A 20,837-nucleotide genomic window follows, 5' to 3' on the forward strand; every position below is an offset into this window, starting at 1 on the left:
GTGGTTTTCATTACTGTATATATTGAGAATAAACATTCAGTAATAATTAGAACAGAAAATCTAATGGGTCTTCATCCTGTATGGATGGTCCCTGGGTGTCTTATTACATATGACTTTATTACATAGAATATTTACTCATTTATCTCATGACCTTCTATTTTTCTCTCAATGCCAAGAGGTAGCTGTAATCACAAACTAGTCATTTTCTCGTGGGCGAGGAGGCGGTAATTGTTGGCAGCCAACACGCTGCTATTTTTGACAGTGAGAACATAATTACTTCAATGTTGACTTGTACTGCACAATCATAAGTAATCTCTTATCCTTCATTTTCTTCTGTCTCCCTCACAACTTCACTTGATGCTTTTTGCAGGTTCCCTGGATTTAAAAAAATTCATTGGTCTTAAGTCGCTTCCACACACAGCTTTTGAAAAAAAGTTGTTAACTGCATGAGTTAATGTGACGTGAATTGTTTTGCTGCGTTTTTCATATTACAATTCATGTGACAAAACAATCTTGAAATCACAGTCAATCAATCACTTGACTTGTAATGAAAAAACACAACTCCTCGAACGCACGGTCTTCTCTCGTCTAATCCGGTTTCTTTCTGATAAGTCTCTTCTTGATCCTTTACAATCCAGTTCATGGACTTTACACTCTACAGAAACTGCTCTTACTAAAGGCTCCAAGGATTTAACAGCTGACTCTAATGGATACTTCTCACTTCTGATTCTTCTGGTTCTCTCTGCAGCATTTGACACTGTGGATCAGTAGCGCCTCCTCCCTATGGTCTGCTCTATAGTAGCGCCTCCTCTATATGGTCCGCTGGAACATTGTCCACTCCCCGGATAACCCCTTCTAAATTCTGCCATATAAAAGAACTGCCTGTACTCACCTACGGTGCCATTCCAGCCAGGTCTCACGTGATGAAACTGACATCCATAAAAAAATGAGAACTGTGTGTCAGTTTTGTCCAAATGAGAGTGAAGCAGCCCATTAGCGCCTGTTGATTGGCTGCAGGGCTCACGTGTAGTCGTTATAGGAGACCAGAAGCTAACATCGCTGGAACGGAGCGGACGCCAGAGGTGAGTACAGGCCGGTTTTATCTTACATGGTGAAATACAGTAATTGAGAAGGAGCTGTTCAAGTAGTGGACAACCCCTTTAAGGATTCCGCTCTCTCGTGGTTCTTTTCCTATCTCTCTGACTGTGCATTTTTTTACCTGCGTATTTTCAATATCTAATGCAACTGACATGTAGATTTTAAAAACAAACGGCAGGTCAGTTTACGCTGAGTTAAAAATAAGCACAGTGGGCATGAGATTTCTATAAATCCCATCCACTCTGCTGGAACTGTAAGTGAAAATATGCAGCGTCAAAAACTCATGTGGGAACTTTACAGTAGAGGCAAAAATATATCTGCTCCATTGTGCTGTCTAGATAACAGCTACTATCAAAGAATACAGTGACACAAATACTAGAAGATAAGTCAGCTCACCCACGTGGGCATCCGATGCTCGAAAACATCAGTGCCGCAGAGGTCCAATAGACGAGAAAGGTATGTTCCAGCGTCAGGATGTAACAAAAACATATATTAAAATGTCACCATTGGTCATTGCAATAATTAAAGACGCACCGTCTGAAACGCGTTTGCTACTAGAATACATTTTTGGGTTGGTTGTGACCAATGGTGACATTTAAATATTTGTTTTTCAAATAAACCTCAAGTTTTTATTACATCCTGAAGCTGGAACATTACTTTTTCTTCTATCAAAGAATACAGTTAGGAGTCCACTGTATTTATGACGTGACTGCTCAGCCATATACATATATAATTATTTTTAAATAATAAACCAATCAGATGATGGGCGCAGATGATTATGGCTGGGGTGGCAGCAGCAGGACACGACACAACCAGATCAACCTAAGCAGTGACTGACTACATCTTAGGCCACGTTCACACGTTCCGTATTCAGTATGTTATACTTTTCCTCTCCTGGTTTTGTCTTACAAACACTGATACCAAACACTCAATGTGTGACCGTGGTTTTAATGTTAGCCTCCATTAAGCGTATACACCCGAAAATGATGCACGTCAGAGCTCTGCCGACACCATTATCGTCTATGGCCCCGTCGGCGCATAAGTCCAAATGCCGTTTTGCGGGGGGTTCGGAACCCACCACCCTAGGGAGATGCAAATGTAGATGTCCCAATGAATGAGACAACCATTTCCATGGACATTCTCTGTCTTGTAAAGCAATGTCTGGCCTGTACCCAGGTACTGCATAGGGGGCTGTCCAGCAGCCATAGATACACACGTAGGAGCTATGCTTGCAGTGCATGGAATGGAGAATAACGTACATACAGCTCAGCGTCCTGCACGTCACCACTACGTTCCGAGTGCACCATGTTTCCTGGGGACAGCATTGAGGAAAGGACCAAACATGGCGGCGCCCAGGGAGTGATTCATGCTATGTGCAGGCACCGGCTTCTCCGCTCCTTGTCCCTTCTGTTTGCTGTCGCTGTCTTCATAGACTTCCGCCATGTTTGCCAAGCCCGTCAAGGTGAAGTCCAACACGGCCATGAAAGGCTCGGACAGGTGATGTGCGCCGCTCCCTCCCTGTACATGTGCCTGCCATTACCCGCTCTGATCCACACAATGTCGCCTAGACCAGCAGAGCGTTTATACTTATGGGTCACTTGCAGATGAAATGGATGTTCTCTCTATTTTGTAGTAAACATATAAAGGGGCAGTCCAGTTTAGTTGTGCTGTGGTGATAGAGACTAGTTTACTGGTTTGGGTTCGCCTTTATCAGCTTGACTCAATGGCCGGTATCTAATGCTTCTCCCCAGCACCCCAATGACAGATTAATGACTCGGGGACCCTGAAATGTAGATGGCCCCTGTTACTGGCACCTGGGAGTTATATAAAATTCCAATAATATATGGAATAACGTACAAGTCATAGATGTGTGAGGTGACTGAACACTTACAGTGAAGGGTAACGTATCCCCCTAATGCAAATTTAAAGGGGTTGTAACTATTGCAGCCATTTACTGAGTTTGGCAATAAGCCCAGTGCTTCACACGTGACGTCACCTTTTTAGCGCTGTAACATAGGCTAGGTAAGGCCAGATTCACACGCCCGTCCCAGCAGCACCATGTTCACATTCGTTTATGGCTCAGCTGAGAGCTTCCACTTCTTTCCTGTGTGTTGGTGATGTGAATGAGAAAGGCTGGTTAACTGCTATACCTAATAACTAAGTCAGAAGGGGGCTGGTCTAAATATTGAAATAAGCCAATCAGTCAGCCCCCTTCATGCACTTCACCTACACAGAAAAGTGGAGGAAGCTCTCGGCTGATAATACACTGCTTCCAGCAGAAAAATTGACAGTCATTAGGAAATTAATACAAAAATCATAGTAAATTGCCTTTACCTTATGTAGATTGTTCTGACATCTCCTTGTCCCTCAGCTCTACCCTCTTCATTTTGAGAACTAGTAATAGTCCCAGAGGTTGGACCCCACTGATCAGAAAGTGATGACATATCCTTTTACATCATTGTAAAAATCACTTTACTGTGAGTAGATCTCAATATTCTTGGCTCCTTAAAGTGCAGATGACACTCGGATCATTTATATGATTGTGTGCTGAGTTTTGGAGTCCTGTAATCTCTTTCTGCCACACAGAAGAGAAGAGTGACTCTCCTGTAGCTGCATTGTTGAGAGTGCAGGGAGATTGTTATATGTTTGTCGCTAGTTTTGAGTTTACTATGGCCAAATTTAAAAGGGGTTGTATATGTGGTAACTAGTTCATCAGTGGGAGTCCGGCCTCTGGGACCTGCACCATTTGGTAGAGCATGGGATCTTTTATTCTCATTACAAAGGAGCATCAGTGCGTTCATCCCTATAGGGCTGTCGAGTGCTGAATCGAGCAGTGGTCAAGCATCCGACCTGCCGTGCTATTTTGTAACAGTGAAATAAGTACCCAGTTGTAAATACAAATTTAAAGGGTTGTCCAGCTCAAATCGATAAGTCTGCAGTCACTCTGTGTGACTGCAGACTTATGAATCACCCAGCACACGTTCTGTGTGATGCTAGGATTTGCCAGTTTCTGAGCCGGGACAGGAGGATATGTATGAGTTATACATACTCCCGGCCAGAGCCCGTCCAGTGGGCGCGGCCTTGCTCCATACAGTTGTTTTCAACTGTAAGGGTATGTTCACACTAAGCGTTTTTTCTGCAGCAAAACCTGATCTCTTGACAGGAAAGACGCTGTGTCAAAATCGCAGGCTTTGGTGTGTTTTTCAGGATCCCAAAGTTCAGCTTTGCTTCCACCACAGAAGCATGAAGACAGGTCACCAATGCAAGACATACGTGAAACAATATTAACCAGAATTTCAAATGGAACAGTGGGGGAAGGTGAATTGTTCAGGAATAGTTTACCTATGAGATTGGCAGTGCATTGAGTTTGTATGACACTATTTATTTTCACACTATTGTGTGCCATTGAGTTTCACAGGTATTGTTCAATCTCACACCAACTCAGTCAATGTTTACATTGTACACATCACTAATATAATTAAACTGTCCTAATCCAAACTGCCATCTCAGATGACCAAGACAATATGGTAAAGTCACAAAAAAATTCACATACCGCTCTACTTGCTTTTTTTCACTAAAATGCAGCAAAACCTGATAGCTATGTTCACACTAGGCATTTTTTCACCACCCCTTACTTTCAATGGGTGAAAAATGCAGAAAAAACACTGAAGGAAGTGACATGCTCTATTGAGCAAAAAAACATGCAAAGCACAAAATACTGATGACCCAAAAAACAATGTCTGTGCATGAGATTTCTGAAATCTCATAGACCTTGCTGGTACTGTAAAACGCAGCTGAAAATTTGCATAAAAACCGCCTGGTGTGAACATAGTCTAAGTATATATAAAAGTTGTGCTTTAATGGCATGTTATATTAAACAGGAGAAAACTGCGAGCTGACATCAGTGCATCATTCCCTGCTCTGAGCACGGAAAACCTTTCTGAACTAATGCCTCCCAAAGAAGAACTGAATACTGTTAAGGTGTATGCTCACAAAGGAGAGGCGTTGACCATCTATGTCCACAATAAGAACCCCATTGTGTTTGAACTGGAGAGGAATCTATATCCAACAGGTGAGAAGGAAGTACTGAATGGATATTTGTTGTATTAACTGTACATTTCTTATACGGTGTCACAGAAGGCTGCCATCATGTGAGCTTGTGATTACTTTTCTCTTGCACCAGTTTTGATAAATCTCGCATTAGGTAAATGTAGCACAATAGTCACTAGTGGTACAGTGGCATTGGAAATATTTTCGATGTTCACTGTTTTTTCCTGGGTGATTGTAAGTTTAAACCACACGCAACACCACTGCTCCATTAAGAAAGAAGCTGCTGATTATATCCAAACAGCAATGTTCTCACTGACTGTTTAATTCTTGAAAATTCAAGATCACGTCCTCGTTTATTATTTGGATGAAATAAAAAAATAAATAAATTCTACTAAAAGTGCAGTATGATGCAATGTACACTGTGTGCACACTAAGTAGGCTATTGGTACTTTTGATGATTCATGTTATTATTGATCAACTACAGTGCTGTTGGTCAATCCGATAGGTTAATGAACATGAATATTTAAGAAAGTAAAAGTGAGGTTTTGTCTTTCTTAGGCCTCTTTCACACGTCCTGATATTTCCGATACTGGAAAAACCAGTACCAGAGATGTACATGTGTACCTATGTGGCAACCATGTGCCGCATCAGTATCACACGTACCGGCACCTGGGAATCAGTGGTACAGTTCACGCTTTTCCCATGCGCTAGGTGCTGGAGGCAAGTCTCATCACTGTCCCCTGCTTGCAGTGCTATCAGTGCCAGCTGGGGGCAATGTTGAGTAGTATTCACCTCTCACTGTCTCCAACAAGTGTTAAAATAAGAATAAAATAAAAAAACCGTTATACTCACCTTTTCACCTAATTCTCTGAAGCCATTGTCCCCTGTAAACAAACCAAAAATAAAAAAACTCAATATCCCTCACCTGTCCGAAGTTTTAAATAATCCAGTGTCCCACGCTGTAATCCAGCTGAACAACATTTCTTCATCAGCATGAAAGGTGGCTTGAGGCGACCACACATGCTGTGGAGTGTAGCATTAACATCTCTGCCTCCTGCTGGGCAGAGACGCCATTCCCCTCACCGCTGCGGTCCAGGTACGGCGTCCTCCCGCCCCCCTGCTGCTGAGGAGCGCAGCTTTCCGGGCTCTATGCTTAGGGCGTTCGCACTCCCTCCCTCTGAAAGGGGCCGCGCGCGTCGTCCTATAGAGTCCCCGGCCAATGGCCGGAGGACTGCCCCTATATAAGGCACCTCCTCCAAAATGGAGGTGCCTGTGCAAGGTTGTTGTTCCGTGTGCTAACACTTGCTTCAGCCCTCAGGTCCCCCGGTCTGTCTTCAGTCCTGCCGGCCGGTCTGTCTTCAGTCCTGCCGGCCGGTCTGTCTTCAGTCCTGCCGGCCGGTCTGTCTTCAGTCCTGCCGGCCGGTCTGTCTTCAGTCCTGCCGGCCGGTCTGTCTTCAGTCCTGCTGGCCGGTCTGCTTATCCGGAGCACCTGCCTGTAACCTGCCGTGCCCGCCAGCCTACCTACCCGGAGCACCTGTCTGGCTATCTGCCGAACCAGCCTGCTTATCTACCCGGACCATCCGTCTGCCTTCCTGCCGTGCTCATCCGCTGTACCGGTCAGTTCCTGCTATCTGACCCGTGGGAGTCACCTGCTCTCACATAAGGTCGGTCCCAGAGTGGCACCTGGTCCACCTGCCCGGTCCCTCCCTGGTTCACAGAGTTGATTGAGCCGCCGTGCGACCTTGGTCGGACCATGTAGGCACTTGGTCACGCCCCTCTGGTCCCTCCTTGCACCGAAGCACAGAGGTTCCACCACCTGGACCCGTAACACGGAGCAGAGGAGAATGACTCAATGGAGCGAGCGGGCCACTGACCTGCGCTGTCTTCAGTGAGCGGTGTCCTGTCATTCTCCCCTGCTCCACAGCGTGAGCGGTCGCCTCAAGCCACCTCTCATGGTGATGAAGAAATATCGGTCAGACGGATTATGGCGTGGGACACTGGATTATTTCATCTTGGTGAGGGATATTTTTTTTATTTTTGGTTTGTTTACAGGGGACAATGGCTTCAGGAAATTAGGTGAAAATGTGAGTATATTGTGTTTTTTTTTAATTTTATTCTTATTTTTAGACTTGTTGGAGACAGCGGGGGCAGAATACTACTCTCAACATTGATCGCAGCGCAGCAGGGAACAATGATGGGAGCTGCGTTCAGCACCTGGCGTATGGGAACAGGAATAACTGTACCGGTGATGCCCAGTCGCTTGTACGTGTGATACTGATGACACAAGGATGTCATATGTGTGTCATCAGTGTGCATGTGTGTGGAACGTTGTACAGCGTGCAAAAAACTGACATGTCAGCGTGTTTTGCCCATGGACACACGGTTGATGGAAAGGGAATTGGATGTTTCGCCCCTAGCAGTTCGGCCCCAGCAATTCGCCCCCAGCAATTCGCCCCCGGGTACATTTCGCCTCCGCACATTTCGTCCCCAGCATTTGGCTCCCAGGATGTTTTGCCCGTGCGGGGGCGAAATGATAGGGGCGAAATGTACCTGGGGGTGAACTGCTGGGGGCAAATTGCTGGGGGCGAAACTTCCTATAACCGGTAGAAATACACTGACATGTGCGTGTATTCATTTGAATGGGTCTAGATGTGTAAGTGTCTCCAGTACGTGTGAAAACTGTCACCACACATACTGGAGACACTGACTTGTGAATGAAGCCTTACGAGAATATCTTTGTGTCGTGTATCTATAGTTGTACCTTTGGGCAACTATTAGTGTGCAGAATTATTATTATGCAAATAATGAAAAACTTAGATTTTCCCATCTCGATTGTTTATTTTCATCTGTTAAAGTGAGAATAATAACCAAACTCAAAGAGTGCAAAAATATATTTCACATTAAAAAAAAATATCTGACCAATATTACCACCCTTCTTTTCAATAACAGTCATAAGTCTTTGATCCATGGAGTCTGTTAGTTTCTTAATCTATTGATGATCAATTGTTTGGGCAGCATCAACCACAGCCTCCCAGACATTGATCAGAGAGGTGGACTGAAAGGGATTGTCCACTACTTTATATTACCCCCCCAATGTATTCTCCCGGGGGCCCCTAAGACTTTGTAAATACCTTCCGTTGCAGATAATGCCTGCGAGGGGCGCTATCACTGGCCACTCACAGGCATCACATGACCCTCTGCTGCAGCCGGCCCTGACATCCGCTGATGTCACGACAAGTGCTGGCAGCAGCCGGGGATCTTTTTCTTCCTGGTTGCACGGTGGATACCAGGTTGTGGGTGGGGTTACCCCCCGCCCACAACCCAGCAGCCACCGCGGGAACCCAGCGCTGAGTCACGCCTCACTTGTCGTGATGTCAGCGCGGGGTCACGTGATGCCTGTGAGCGGCCCCCGATAGCGCCACTCACAGGCAGTGTCTGCAACATAAGATATTTACCAAAAGTCTTACAGGCCCTGGGGGGGGGGGGGTACATTGGGGGGTGGGGTATTATAAAGTAGTGGACAACTTCTCGAATTCCTTCACTGTAAATCTCCCATTTTAAGAAGGGCCCACAAGTTCTCAGTAGGTTTTAGGACGGAACCATATCATTGTTCTTTCATCTTTAAGGCCTTTGTCCCAGGGCTGTGGAGTCGGTAAGCCAAACCTCCGACTCCTCAATTTCCATGACTCCGACTCCCTCATACATGGCTCATGTTTAAGTGATAAATTTACTGTAGCACAGATTCATCTCAGCTAAAAGTCTAGACCCTTTTTTTCTTTCAGCTCCGACTCCACGACTCCAAATCCAAAGCCCTGCTTTGTCCTGCATAAAAATCATGTTTTTCTTTAAAGTTGCAGACATTTTCCTCTATCATTGCTTGAAGAAACTATCTTCTAAAAACTGGCAGTAGGTTTGGGAGTTGATTTTGAGACCATCTTCAACCCAAGAAGGTCCAACTAGCTGATCTTTAATAATACCAGTCCATAGCAGTACCCCACTTCCACTTTGCTGGAGTTGAAGTGGAGGTCTGAGCCTGTTACTGATCCAGCCATAGGCCCATCCATCTGGTCCGTCAAGAGTCACTCATCTCATCAGTCCATAAAACCTTTGAAAAACCTGTCTTCAGATATTTCTTGGTCCAGTAGTCACGTTTCAGTTTGTGTCTTGTTCAGTGGTGGTCAGGTTTCAGCCTTCCTTACCTTGGCTCTGAGCACTGAACACCTTGTACTTCTGGGCCCTCCAGGGAGGTTGCAGTTCTGGAATATGACAGCGCTGGAGGATAATGGCTTCCTGGTGGCTTCATGTTTGATTCTTCTCACATCTTTGATGTCTTTTTCTTCTCAACATGTTTTTTGTGACCCTGTTGACTATTTGCAACAAAACGTTTGATGGTTCTGTGATCACGCCCCAATATCTTAGCAATTTCAAGAATACTGCATCCCTCTGTAAGATTTGTAACAATTTTTGACTTTTCAGAGTCAGTTAAATCTAATTTTTTCCCATTTTGTCTGAGGAAAACAAGCTGCCTAATTATTCTGCACACCTCATAAAGAGTGCTTATGTCCTTAGGCCTCACCCTCCTTATTACACAAGTACAGATCACCTGATCTGCTTCATCCAATAAGCATTCAAGTTTATACAGCTTGGCGTTGGAAAATCTGCATAAAATGATGATCTGGTCAGAATAATCACTTGTTTAATAATTGTGCACACAGTGTGTCTCAAGCCCCCTCAACCCTCCAAACGAGAATCTGCAAGATTCAAAGACAAATAGCCTACCAGGCCTCTACTACTGACTTACTCTGTTTTGTAGGTAGCGTTTGGGGTTGTACATGAGTTAGTAGCTTGATGACCACAACTATGTCTTATGGAAACATTTCTGAAAAGGGCACTGTACTTCACAAATCCTTGTAACAGATCTGCACAGTGAACAGAATAGTAAAGTGTCATGATGTAGCCTGACCACGTGAGCAGACTCATAAAATGGAATTGATTTCGGCCCAGCAAGAAGACCACGCTTCATCTTATCCAAAAGACTCAGACTGTTTTTTGCAAGGAACATTTTTCTTTTCTTACACAGGAAATTACAGATGTTCATTTATAGTTCTGTCACTCCCAGAGCAGGAGGCACATGTCTTAGGCTGGATGTAGATTTTTCCTATAATCAAGTGACCATCCCAATTACTAATTATTAGTTTCAAGAAAATGTGATTCCCTATGTCAGCACCAACTGTACTGACTAGGCCACGTTCATACATCAGTATTTTACATCAGTATTTGTAAGTGAAAGTGTTGTGCTCAGATCTCTCCATCTATTGTATAAACTTTAATTAGAGCATCGGTGTGCATGCTCCACCGCCATCCCACTGAAACAGAGGAATAGGGACCCCTGATTTTGTAATAGTGAGGGTGTCAGCAATCAGCAGCTAATTGCTTTTTATCTGGAGGGGTTAATAAATTGCAGTCTTGGCAAAACACTTTTAAAGGGATTCTGTCATGTACAAGAACACTATTTACCTGCAGGTATAATATCAGCAGTGGCTACAGGGAGAAAATGAGGTTATATCCTCCCTGCTCCTGCCTGTTTCCAGTTATTAGGGTGGTGTGGGTAGATTTAAGTCACCACTCACTATACTAGGAGTGCAGCTGTGATCACTCTCTTGAACATTACTTGACAGACTGCTCTATATCTACACAGCAGAACAGACTGTCAATCAAATTGCTGAGGTTTGATTACAGCGCCCTCACTGTATAGTGAGTGGTGACTGTTACTGCTGCCTGCTAAGCCCCAATGACTAGAAGCGAGCAATTGCAATGAGAATAAAACTTCATTTTCCCCCTCTAGCCCCTGCTTCAGTAAGACAGCTATGCAGGACTTAAACGCCACTTACTTGCAGATTACCCTTATATCTACAGGTAAATATTGTTCCTGCTCGTGATTAGGTTCTTTTTAAGCTGCTCATAAATGAGGGATTGCAGGCAGTCATTCTTTCATTGACTTGTTCATGTTTGCGGCATGAAGGCTGCTGTTTTGGGCCTCATTGCAATTAAAGGGAATGTGTCAATTCAAAAACGGCTCACAAAGGACATGAATTCAAGAAAAACCACAAACAAATTGCCTTACCTACTCCAGGTCAGATAACCAAATCACTACAGGACGCAGCAGACCCCATGATAAAGGCGGGGGGCAGCACAAGTGCAAAATACTGACAAAAACAACCACTCATTAACCTACCATTTCATGGAGGGAGTGGCTGTGTAGTATTATACATGCACACAGATGGAGCTCGCATAGGACGGCAGTCACACAGATACGTGTGGTGCACAGTGTCTGGCTTACAGCCTAAAGGGAATATTATTATTATTATTTATTATTATTATAGCGCCATTTATTCCATGGTGCTTAACAAGTGAAGATGTCACCATATATGTGGGGTTAATCTGCAGATTAATAGCATTAATACCCTGCACGTAGCCAAACGCTCTGAGAAGAAAAGGCAGCATTCGCTTTCCGTCATGGGGGCTGTACCTTCGCCCCCGGCTGACACTCCCTCTGCATTGGGTCCGGCTCTCCGTGCTGGGGGCACAAGTACAGCCGGTGCTCTGTATACTCAGTGTGCATGGGAAGAAAGGTCAGTCTCCGTTAACAGGCTATTATATGACCGCTGATCATCACGCAGGCAGCAGATTGGTGGTCTTTTAGTGCCCCAGCTCAGGCAGTGTACATTTGCACTCTTACAGGTACAATCCTGTTTGTTAGGTGATAATTTGTAATTGTAAGACACCGCCTTTAAAACAAGATACCCTAGTGTAGGTGAGAAAGTTCTGACAACATATACATGACCTACATTAATGACACCTGATTACTAAATGCCCCCTGGCTGTGATATGCTAATGCCCTGCTCAGTCATGCTTATGTGGCTGTGATCTGTCGCCTAAGCTGAGGGCAGATACCTGGATGTCGGCACTTCCTGCGGATCTCCACATCATTTATATGCCAAACTGATAGATTTCTATGACTAGAGCTGATGTAATTAAAGTACACGTGAACCAGTGAAAGGGTTATGGGATACATCATTACCTATTTACACACAACACAGTAAATGTAGTCTTTACAAAATGGGATTTATTTTTTCTTTACAGCCAGCGATAAATGATTGTGGTTTAAAGGGGTTGTCCAACTTTGGGGACAATTTTGTTTTCTTACTTAAAAGGGAAACTGTCATATAAAACAGGGTTCCCCAACTCCAGTCCTCAAGGCCCACCACCAGGTCATGTTTTCAGGATTTCCTTAGTATTGCACAGGTGATGTAACTATTGCCTGTGCTGATGATGGAATTATCACCTGTGCAATACTAAGGAAATCCTGAAAACATGACCTGTTGGTGGGCCTTGAGGACTGGAGTTGGGGAACCCTGATATAAAATAACACTATTAACCAGGAGATATGGGGTTAATAGCATTCTGACACAGTGCGGCCGCCGCACTGAGAGCCCCGATGCCAGGAGGAAGTGAAGTTTATTCCCCCCCAACAGCTTCATTCTTTCAGTTACGGGCAGAGTGTATGGAGAGCGGTGACTGTAACTGCACTGACTGACAGCAGGCTCAGCATTAGAGTTGGCGGTCAGTCAGTCAGTGCAGGGGGCACGGTTACAGCTGCCGCTCTCTATGCACTGAGCGGTGACTGAAACCACGTCGGTGCCACACCTGGGACTGAAAGAGCGAGGATGCGGGAGGTGGGTGGATAAAATTAATTTCCTCCTGGCCGTGGGGTTCTCAGTGCGGGCGCTTCACTGTGTCAGAACTCTATTAACCTGCTGATTAACCCCATATCTGCAGGTTAACAGCGTCATTTTACATGACAGGTTCCCTTTAAATGCATGCAATTGTGGCTAAAAAAATCATTTTTTCTACTCGGTTTCATTAAAGGGGTTGTCTACTGCTATTGAAAATAGCCCAATGTATTTCTATGATGAATAGAAGCTTCTTTGTAAATACCTTCTGTTGCAGTTACTGCCTGTGAGCGGCGCTTTCACTGGCCCCTCACAGGCATCACAAGACCCCGAGCTGCAGCCGGCTCTTGACATCCGCTGATGTCACGACAAGTGCTGGCAGCAGCAAGGAGTGTTTATCTTCCTGGTTCCACCGGTGGCTGCTGGGTTGTAGGTGGGGTTCCCCCCCCCCCCGCGTCACACCTGGCATCCACCGCATGCTCTCCCTGTCCCCATTCATTGGGAAAGCGCGTGGTGGATGCTGGGTGTGACGCGGGGAATAACCCCACCCACAACATGTGACTAGACCTGTCCATCAGTCTCCTCCAATAGAAAATAAGTTTTCTCATATGAAGTTTTCAATAGGACAAGGCTCACAGACATGTCTGGTCACCTGTCTATTAGCCTTGTCCACAAGGCTATCACATGACCGCAAGTATGTGATTTGCATACATATGGTCACGTGCCGACTAGTCGTGCACAGTCTTTTTCAATGCAAGTGTATTAAGTGAGGCCGGATACTGTCTAGTTGGAATGTGGCCGAAAGTATACAAATCACATACTTCTGATCACGTAGCCACCCGCTGCTCCTAGCACCGGAGAATCCTCACAATGCATTTATTGTGAGGATTCACAAGTCTACAGTCACATAGAGTAACTTCTGACTTGTAAGGCCAGACAACCCTTTTAATCTAAAGTGTATGGATTACTTATATTTACAATCTTATTTTACACTGTTAGGTGCTATTTAGGTTTTATTCACCTTTATTTGCCCAGTAAAGGGACTATATTCTTACATCTACAGTGGAACGCTATGTTATTGTAGCATTTTGGCAGTCGTGTCACTCATGTTAATGAAATAAGGGTTGGGAAATAAAGGTGTGTAGATGATTACTATACAGTCGTGTATGTATGTCATGTTAATAAAGCACAGCCACACCCTTCCTGCCTCTTTTAATAATGCAATATTTTATATGGACAGAGTACATTTAGGGCAGAGCTCTCTAGACAGAGCCTGTGATTTATGTCCCTCTAATACTTTCCATGAATACAGCAGTATAATGAAATCAGATGATTGCTTTTTATATGGAAGCAAGCTCGGCTTGTTCAGTAACACATATGGAAAATTGCCCTGAGGGCCTGGTTACACACAGAGATCTAATAATGGCCAATATATAATGATAACATCCCAATAATTCCTATATGATATGCAGAAGACCGCCACTCAATCTTCTAAATAATTTGTAGTTATTCAGTAGAGAATAGCATCATAAGACGTGACGCATTTCGGCTCCATTTTTTAATCTAAATTTTTGAAAAGAGCCAAAATGCATCACGTATGATATTCTGTGTTGATTAAACTACTGCAACTAATTTAAAGAGTGAGTGCCACTTTGTATGTTCATGGGGCAATATCCCTAAGATAGGTGCACTACAAACTCTTTAAGTGCTGACTGGTTCTTTTCTACCTAGCGTGTAAATCATCAAGATCCATTGCTGGCAGCTCCCTTTGCAATTGCCAATCAATGATGTCCCAGATGTGCTCTATGGGAGACAAATCATCCAGAAGTGTTGTAGGCCATGGTAGTAGGTTTATACAACACGAGCTGCACACAATAACATGATCAGCAGGTGGTACATGTTACTGTACCCAGAATGAAGCCTAGAGGGGTCCATTTACTGTACATAGTGTACCCAAAATGAAGACTAGGGGTCCGGATACTGTACATCATGCCACCCCACAGTATGCTGTACTCAGTGTGATGTTCTCTTGTGAAGATCTCTTCATGGTATTGCCCACGGGGTCTCCAGAGCAATCTCAAACCATCATTGCATCCAAAACAAAATTGGAATTCATTGCTGAAGAGGATAGACCTCCATTCCAGCCTCCATTGCTGTCTTGCTCTGCATCACGATGGTTTTTGAGAGCAATGGCGTGAGGTCAATGGAGCACCTGTAGTTGGAGATCTGGCTCATAGCCCAATGTAAACCCTTTTTTAGTGGTGTAAGGTGTCATAATGTACGGTACCCAGACCCCTCTAGGCTTCATTCCAGGTGCACTAGCAGATTGGCTTTACAATGATTTGGTTGTGGAACCATTGGTACAGCCATTTCTCAAAAATGCCACAGAGGAGAAGTTTTTCACCACAAAAATTCTACGCCGCATGTTGCTTGTGCTACTGTGATAAAGCCAATTGAAACATCATACTTTGGGGGTGCTTTTCTGCAAAGGGTACATGACGACTGCATCGTATTGAAGGGAGTATGGCTGGGTCATGTATCGTGAGATTTTGGCCAACATCCTCCTTCCCTCAGTAACAGCATTGAAGATGTGTCGTGGCTGGGTCTTCCATCATGAGAATGACCCGAAACGCACAGACACGGCAACTAAGAAGTGGCTCCATAAGAAGCATTTCAAGGTCCTGGAGTGGCCTAGCCAGTCTCTAGACCAGAAACCAAAAGAAAATCTTTGGAGGGAACTGAAACTCAATGTTGCCCAGTGACAGTCCCGAAACCTGAAAGATCTGGAGAAGATCTGTATGGAGGAGTGGGCCAAAATCCCTGCTGCAGTGTGTGCAAACTTGGCCAAGAACTACAGGAAACATCTGACTTCTGTAATTGCAAATAAAGGTTTCTGTACCAAATATTAAGTTCTGTTTTTCTATTGTATCAGATACTTATATCATGCAATAAAATGCTAATTAATTATGTAAGAATCATACAATGTGAATTTTTTGATTTTTTTTTTTAGATTCTGTCTCTCACAGGTGAAGTGTACCTACCATAAAAATTACAGACCTCTCCATTCTTTGTAGGTGCGAAAACTGGCAAAATCGGCAGTGTATCAAATACTTATTTTCCATACTGTAACTATTTGCTATTTGCTCTGGTGACATTTAGTAGGGTTTAGTTGGCTTATTGTTAGCATCAGAGATGAGCATCGTGCCCATTATCTTACCCCTAAATATTCAATCTTTCTCTCTATTTCTGCAGTGTATACCCTATGGAGTTTCCCAGATCTTCTTCCAGCTTTTACTACTTGGCCACCGGTTCTTGAAAAAATGGCTGGCGGAGCAGGTAATATGCTGGATTCTTGTTCTTATTTTTATTTTATTTTTGTTTAAAGGCATTCTATGGATTGTTTTTTTTTCCCCATTGTGTGATGGTAACATTTTCAAAGCCATAACTTCCAGTAAAGATGGATAATACCAATATCATCTATTTGCTTTGTTCTGTGCCTAAATTATCAATAATTTCTTAATCCCTTCACCACCGGGCCATTTCAATTTTTTCCATTTTCATTTTTTTCCTCCCCTTCTTCCCAGAGCCATAACGTTTTTTTTTTTTTTTTCATCAATATAGCCGTATGAGGGCTTGTTTTTTGCGGGACGAGTTGTACTTTTTAGTGATACCATTTATTTTACCGCACACTGTAATGACAATCATGGGGGTCATCAGCAGACCCCTGGCTGTCATGACTACCCATTGGCGCCCCACGATCACATCATGGGCTTACCGATAGGAGTGTGGAATTATGCCTGCCCCTTTTGGCACCTGTTAAATGCCGCTGTCAGAGATTGACAGCGGAATTTAACAGGTTAAGAGCCGCAGACAGAGCACGACACCACCCACGGCTGTTAAATGCTCATGTTGGCTGATCAAATCAGCCGTCCTGTGCGGGGAAAGATGTGGGCTCAGCACGTGAGCCCGCATAAAAGGCAGAGACAGAACGTAAACCTATGTCATATCTCGTGAAGGTGTTAAATGTGTTTTAATGAAATATATGGCCAAAAGTAAATGGACTGCTGACCATTCCACCTATATTAGCTTGTGAGGCAACTCATTATAAAGCTAGGATGCATAAGGGCCAATTTGTACTGATTATTAATCGGGGAACGAACAAACAGGTCAGCAGTCTCCTGATCAACAAGCAAAGGCTGTTTTTGCTCTTATTTTATTCCTGCTGCTCTTCCAAGTATTCTGGGATTTTTTATTTATTTTTTTAAAAACCACATGCACGTGCAAAGGGAATTAAAGCCTCCACCCCCAACAGGGAGTTTCCATGCTCCTGTTCACAGCAGTACTTTGCAAGCGTTAAATTTATAGCAGGCTGTGGATGGCGCAGGAGATCTGTCTCTCAATCAGGTTGGTGGTGAAAATGCCAGACAACACTTGGGACAATCGGCATACATTCAGAATATGTCCTGGAGCAAAGAAAACACCTTAGGGGGGAAACCTCCTAATAGGATTTAATGACTGATGACACATGATTTGATTGCGTTCCTCTAATGTTGATTGTCTTGGGGTCCATTTACACAGAACGACTGGTGGCAAGATAGAACCGCCAATCAGTAAACTTACTGATCGTCGGTCGTTTGAATGCCTGTTTATACAGGCAGACCAGAGTAAACGATGTGCACTATTCTAGATCACTCAGTGTGCACAAGCTGCCATAGTATTCAGCTGTGTGAGTGCTGTTTACACAGGTCGATGCACTGCCGAGAACGATGATCTTTTATGTTGCGCAAAAGATCATTTCACCCAATGATCGAGCCTTTTGCACGTTCATTACGGGATTGGCAGCCTGATTACTCGGCATGATAATCATGAGGCGAGCATAATTGTTCACGATTATCTTGCAGTGTAAATGCCCCTTTAGTTTCACTCGTCTGTGTGTTTTTTGCGTATATAAAAGACAGACTGATATTTATAAGTGTTTTGGATCTCGTTAGGTCGATTAGTTTTACCATTAGTTTTTCCAGTAGGTAAAAAAAAACTTATTGGAGGCTTCTGACCCTTCTCCTAACACAAGACAGTGAAAAATGGACAGCATTCGGCTGCAGCTTGGATACCTTCAGTGTGCTGTCTGAGTTTTTCACAGACCGTTAGGCTTCAATGGGTTACTTTGATCTGTGACAAAACGTATGTTTTGTTTCTAAAAACATTGGTAGAACATGTATGAAAAAAATGGATGTGTCAAAGGGGTCTTAAAGTGCATTTACCCTGAAAGATTATCGTGAACGAGCGTTCCTAGGATCTCTTGTTTCTGGATAATCTTGCAGTGTAAACAGGCTGCGGATCACCCTACGAACATGCAAAATGCAGAGCATGAAAGATCACGGTTCTCAATGGCACATCATCCTGTAAACAGGACTCGTGCTGCCGAGAATAATGGCTGCCTATGCACAGTGAAGGATTTATCACAGATCTTTCAGTGTGCACCATTTACTGTGGTCTGCTGTGTAAACAGGCTAATAACGGGTACATATTTACCAGTCAGCCGTCACTTAGTGATGCCGGTCCGTGTAAACAGACTTTTATTGACCTTGACTGTATCTCAGATGCAGAACTTGAAGAGTCATATTGATTTCTGCAAAGTTTTATTCCAAATTGTCTTTGCTGGGCTACAAATATGGACCTTTCCATAGTGACTGGTAAAGCGTGGACTTTATGGTGGTATACAGCGGGCGAGACACCTGCTACATGCTATTTCTGGCCTGCCCTTGTCCCCTAATTACATTTTGTTTTTATTAACCATTTATCTAACTGTAACGCTAGATCAGGTTGAAGTTCTAACTTAAAGACCTTTCCCTCCTAAAATAAATCAAGAATGTAAATGTAAATCCATCAGTTGTCTTCCACGTATGCCATCTGCTGGGTGACGACCCCTAACGACAGCCACTGTTATTCTGCTATGCTTGGGGAATAGTGTTTTAAAGGAGGGGGGGTATTTGTTTTTTTGAGCAATCACCTAAAAAAAAAAAAAAAAATCACTAATGTACTTTTATCAACTGCACCATCCATAGACTCACATAGGACACAAATCACTCTACGCGCAGCTTATTACCCTTGTGCTATGGTTTCTTGTAGATAGTTTTTCCTGCCCTAAAACATTAGCAAATAAACTGTTTTGCTGTTTTGAGCTGCAGTATCTAACCTTCTACCTATGATGCGGACATGATGACACATTGTTTGCTGCGAAGCATGGCACGTGAGAGTAATAGATGATAGTGAAGTCGCTGCCCTGCCCTACAGCCTACAAAGGATGTCATTACTAAGAGAAAGTTTCCCACCATGTCTTTTCCAGATCTGATGCTGCCTGGCGTTGTGGTGCCATCTACAGGCCTTCCAGAGGTCCAGCGGGGTAGTCTGTGTGCAGTCATCGTAGTGGGAAGCAGGTATAGTACGTTCTGCACACTATAGTGAAATATGTGATGGGGGCATAAAAACGTCAGTGTTTTCCAAGCAAGTGTTGTTTAATACCCCTTTTCTTGATGTCTGAACACTAACCTGTGGCATTGTCAGCAGGAAACGCTGCGGTAAGGTCATGAAAGACACAAAATGACATGTTGTAAAGTCAGTTTGGTGAACCAGAAAATTCTGGGGCTATCAGCACATTTTTCTTATGGAAATAGTAATATACTTGTAATGGCAATCGTCTCCCAATACAAATGATACCTTCTTCTGCAGAGATGCCATGTGCCAGGCATGAAAATTTTTGTAAAGAAGCCATAAACAAATCAAGCTGGAAATGGACTGGGGGATGTATTGCACAGGTTATTCCAAGTGTCCTGACACACCCCTAATGCACTTCTAGTCTAATTTACATATGGCTTCTACATGAGATTTCTCATATGCAGTGAGGCTTTTTGTTGGCTATGGAGGCCTAGGTGGAAAAACTAAAAAAAACCTTTGCTAATCAACTACATGACTTCCCATAGAACGAGAGGTACACTTTAAAGGCCCTATTCATTAAAGCTTTTACTGTAGAATTGTGGCGTAAAAAGCTTTTTGAAAAGTTGCAAAATTTTGGAGCTAAAATTTTGTGACTTTTTCCCCTCTCGCACCATTTTTACCCAGCTCTGACAAAATGGACTGGGCTGGAGAAGGACAGAGGTGTGGCAAACTCACTCGTCAAATTCATAATGAGTGGCGGTGTTTTTCACTCCACAAATCTTACTCCAGTCCCTGATTAGTGGCGAGACGCACCCCAGATTTTAGACGTGCAGAATTGTGGGGCGGTTTTCACTTTTTCACCGCATTTGGAGTTTTTTCCCCAATATTCCAGTACATCAAATGGTAAAATAAATGGTGTCGTTCAAAACTACAATTTATCCTGCAAAAACAAGCCTTAATACATCTGTTGACGGGAAAATAAAAAACAATGGCTCTTGGAAAAAACAAAAGTGCAAAAAAGACAACTTGCCATGTGGGAAGGGGTTCAAGGGACTGTCACCAGGTTTTTACCACCTAATCTGAGATCAGCACAACATAGACACAGAGACCCTGATTCCAGCGATGTGTCACTTACCGGGCTGCATGCAGCCCAGTATGGTTATGAGCTCTATATAGCCTCCACCTCCACCACTGACTGGCAGCTTTCTGCCTATGCACAGTACACACTGAAAGCTGCCAATCAGTGGTGTGGGTGGGGTTATACAGGACTCCGCATTCAGAGAAACGGTAGATCTGAAGCAGATAAAACTGATTTTATCAAAACTGCAGCAAGTAGCCCAATAAGTGACACATCACTGTAGTCAGGGTCTCTGCGCCTACATCTTGCTGCTCTCAGATTGGGCTGTAAAAACTTGATGACAGATTCCCTTTTAAGCGATTAGCCGCTCAATCTTGTGTCCTGGACATAATAACATTTGCTGCTTGAATACAACAAATCTAGAGTGGCCCTTTATGTGCAAT

The 20,837-nt window shown here is 43.8% G+C and overlaps 1 protein-coding gene across 3 annotated transcripts in view; it reads left to right on the forward strand.

Moving 5' to 3' along the window:
- The first annotated feature begins 884 nt into the window (after window positions 1-884).
- EIF2D (eukaryotic translation initiation factor 2D) overlaps window positions 885-20,837 on the forward strand; it is a 44,987-nt gene continuing 25,034 nt past the window's right edge. The window contains exons 1-4 of one of the 3 annotated variants that reach the window (XM_073666940.1): window positions 885-1,082; window positions 4,980-5,170; window positions 16,134-16,217; window positions 19,228-19,318. In XM_073666940.1, the coding sequence (XP_073523041.1) occupies window positions 5,047-5,170; window positions 16,134-16,217; window positions 19,228-19,318 (299 nt within the window). In that variant the 5' untranslated portion in view covers window positions 885-1,082; window positions 4,980-5,046. Of the gene's footprint in view, window positions 1,083-2,389; window positions 2,596-4,979; window positions 5,171-16,133; window positions 16,218-19,227; window positions 19,319-20,837 lie in introns of those variants that run through there. The other 2 variants (XM_073666938.1, XM_073666939.1) reach the window with 2 other exon arrangements.

Source organism: Phyllobates terribilis, unplaced genomic scaffold (assembly GCF_046119375.1).
Source record: "Phyllobates terribilis strain yellow unplaced genomic scaffold, ASM4611937v1 Scaffold_2__4_contigs__length_985480577, whole genome shotgun sequence".
Lineage (NCBI taxonomy): Eukaryota > Metazoa > Chordata > Amphibia > Anura > Dendrobatidae > Phyllobates > Phyllobates terribilis.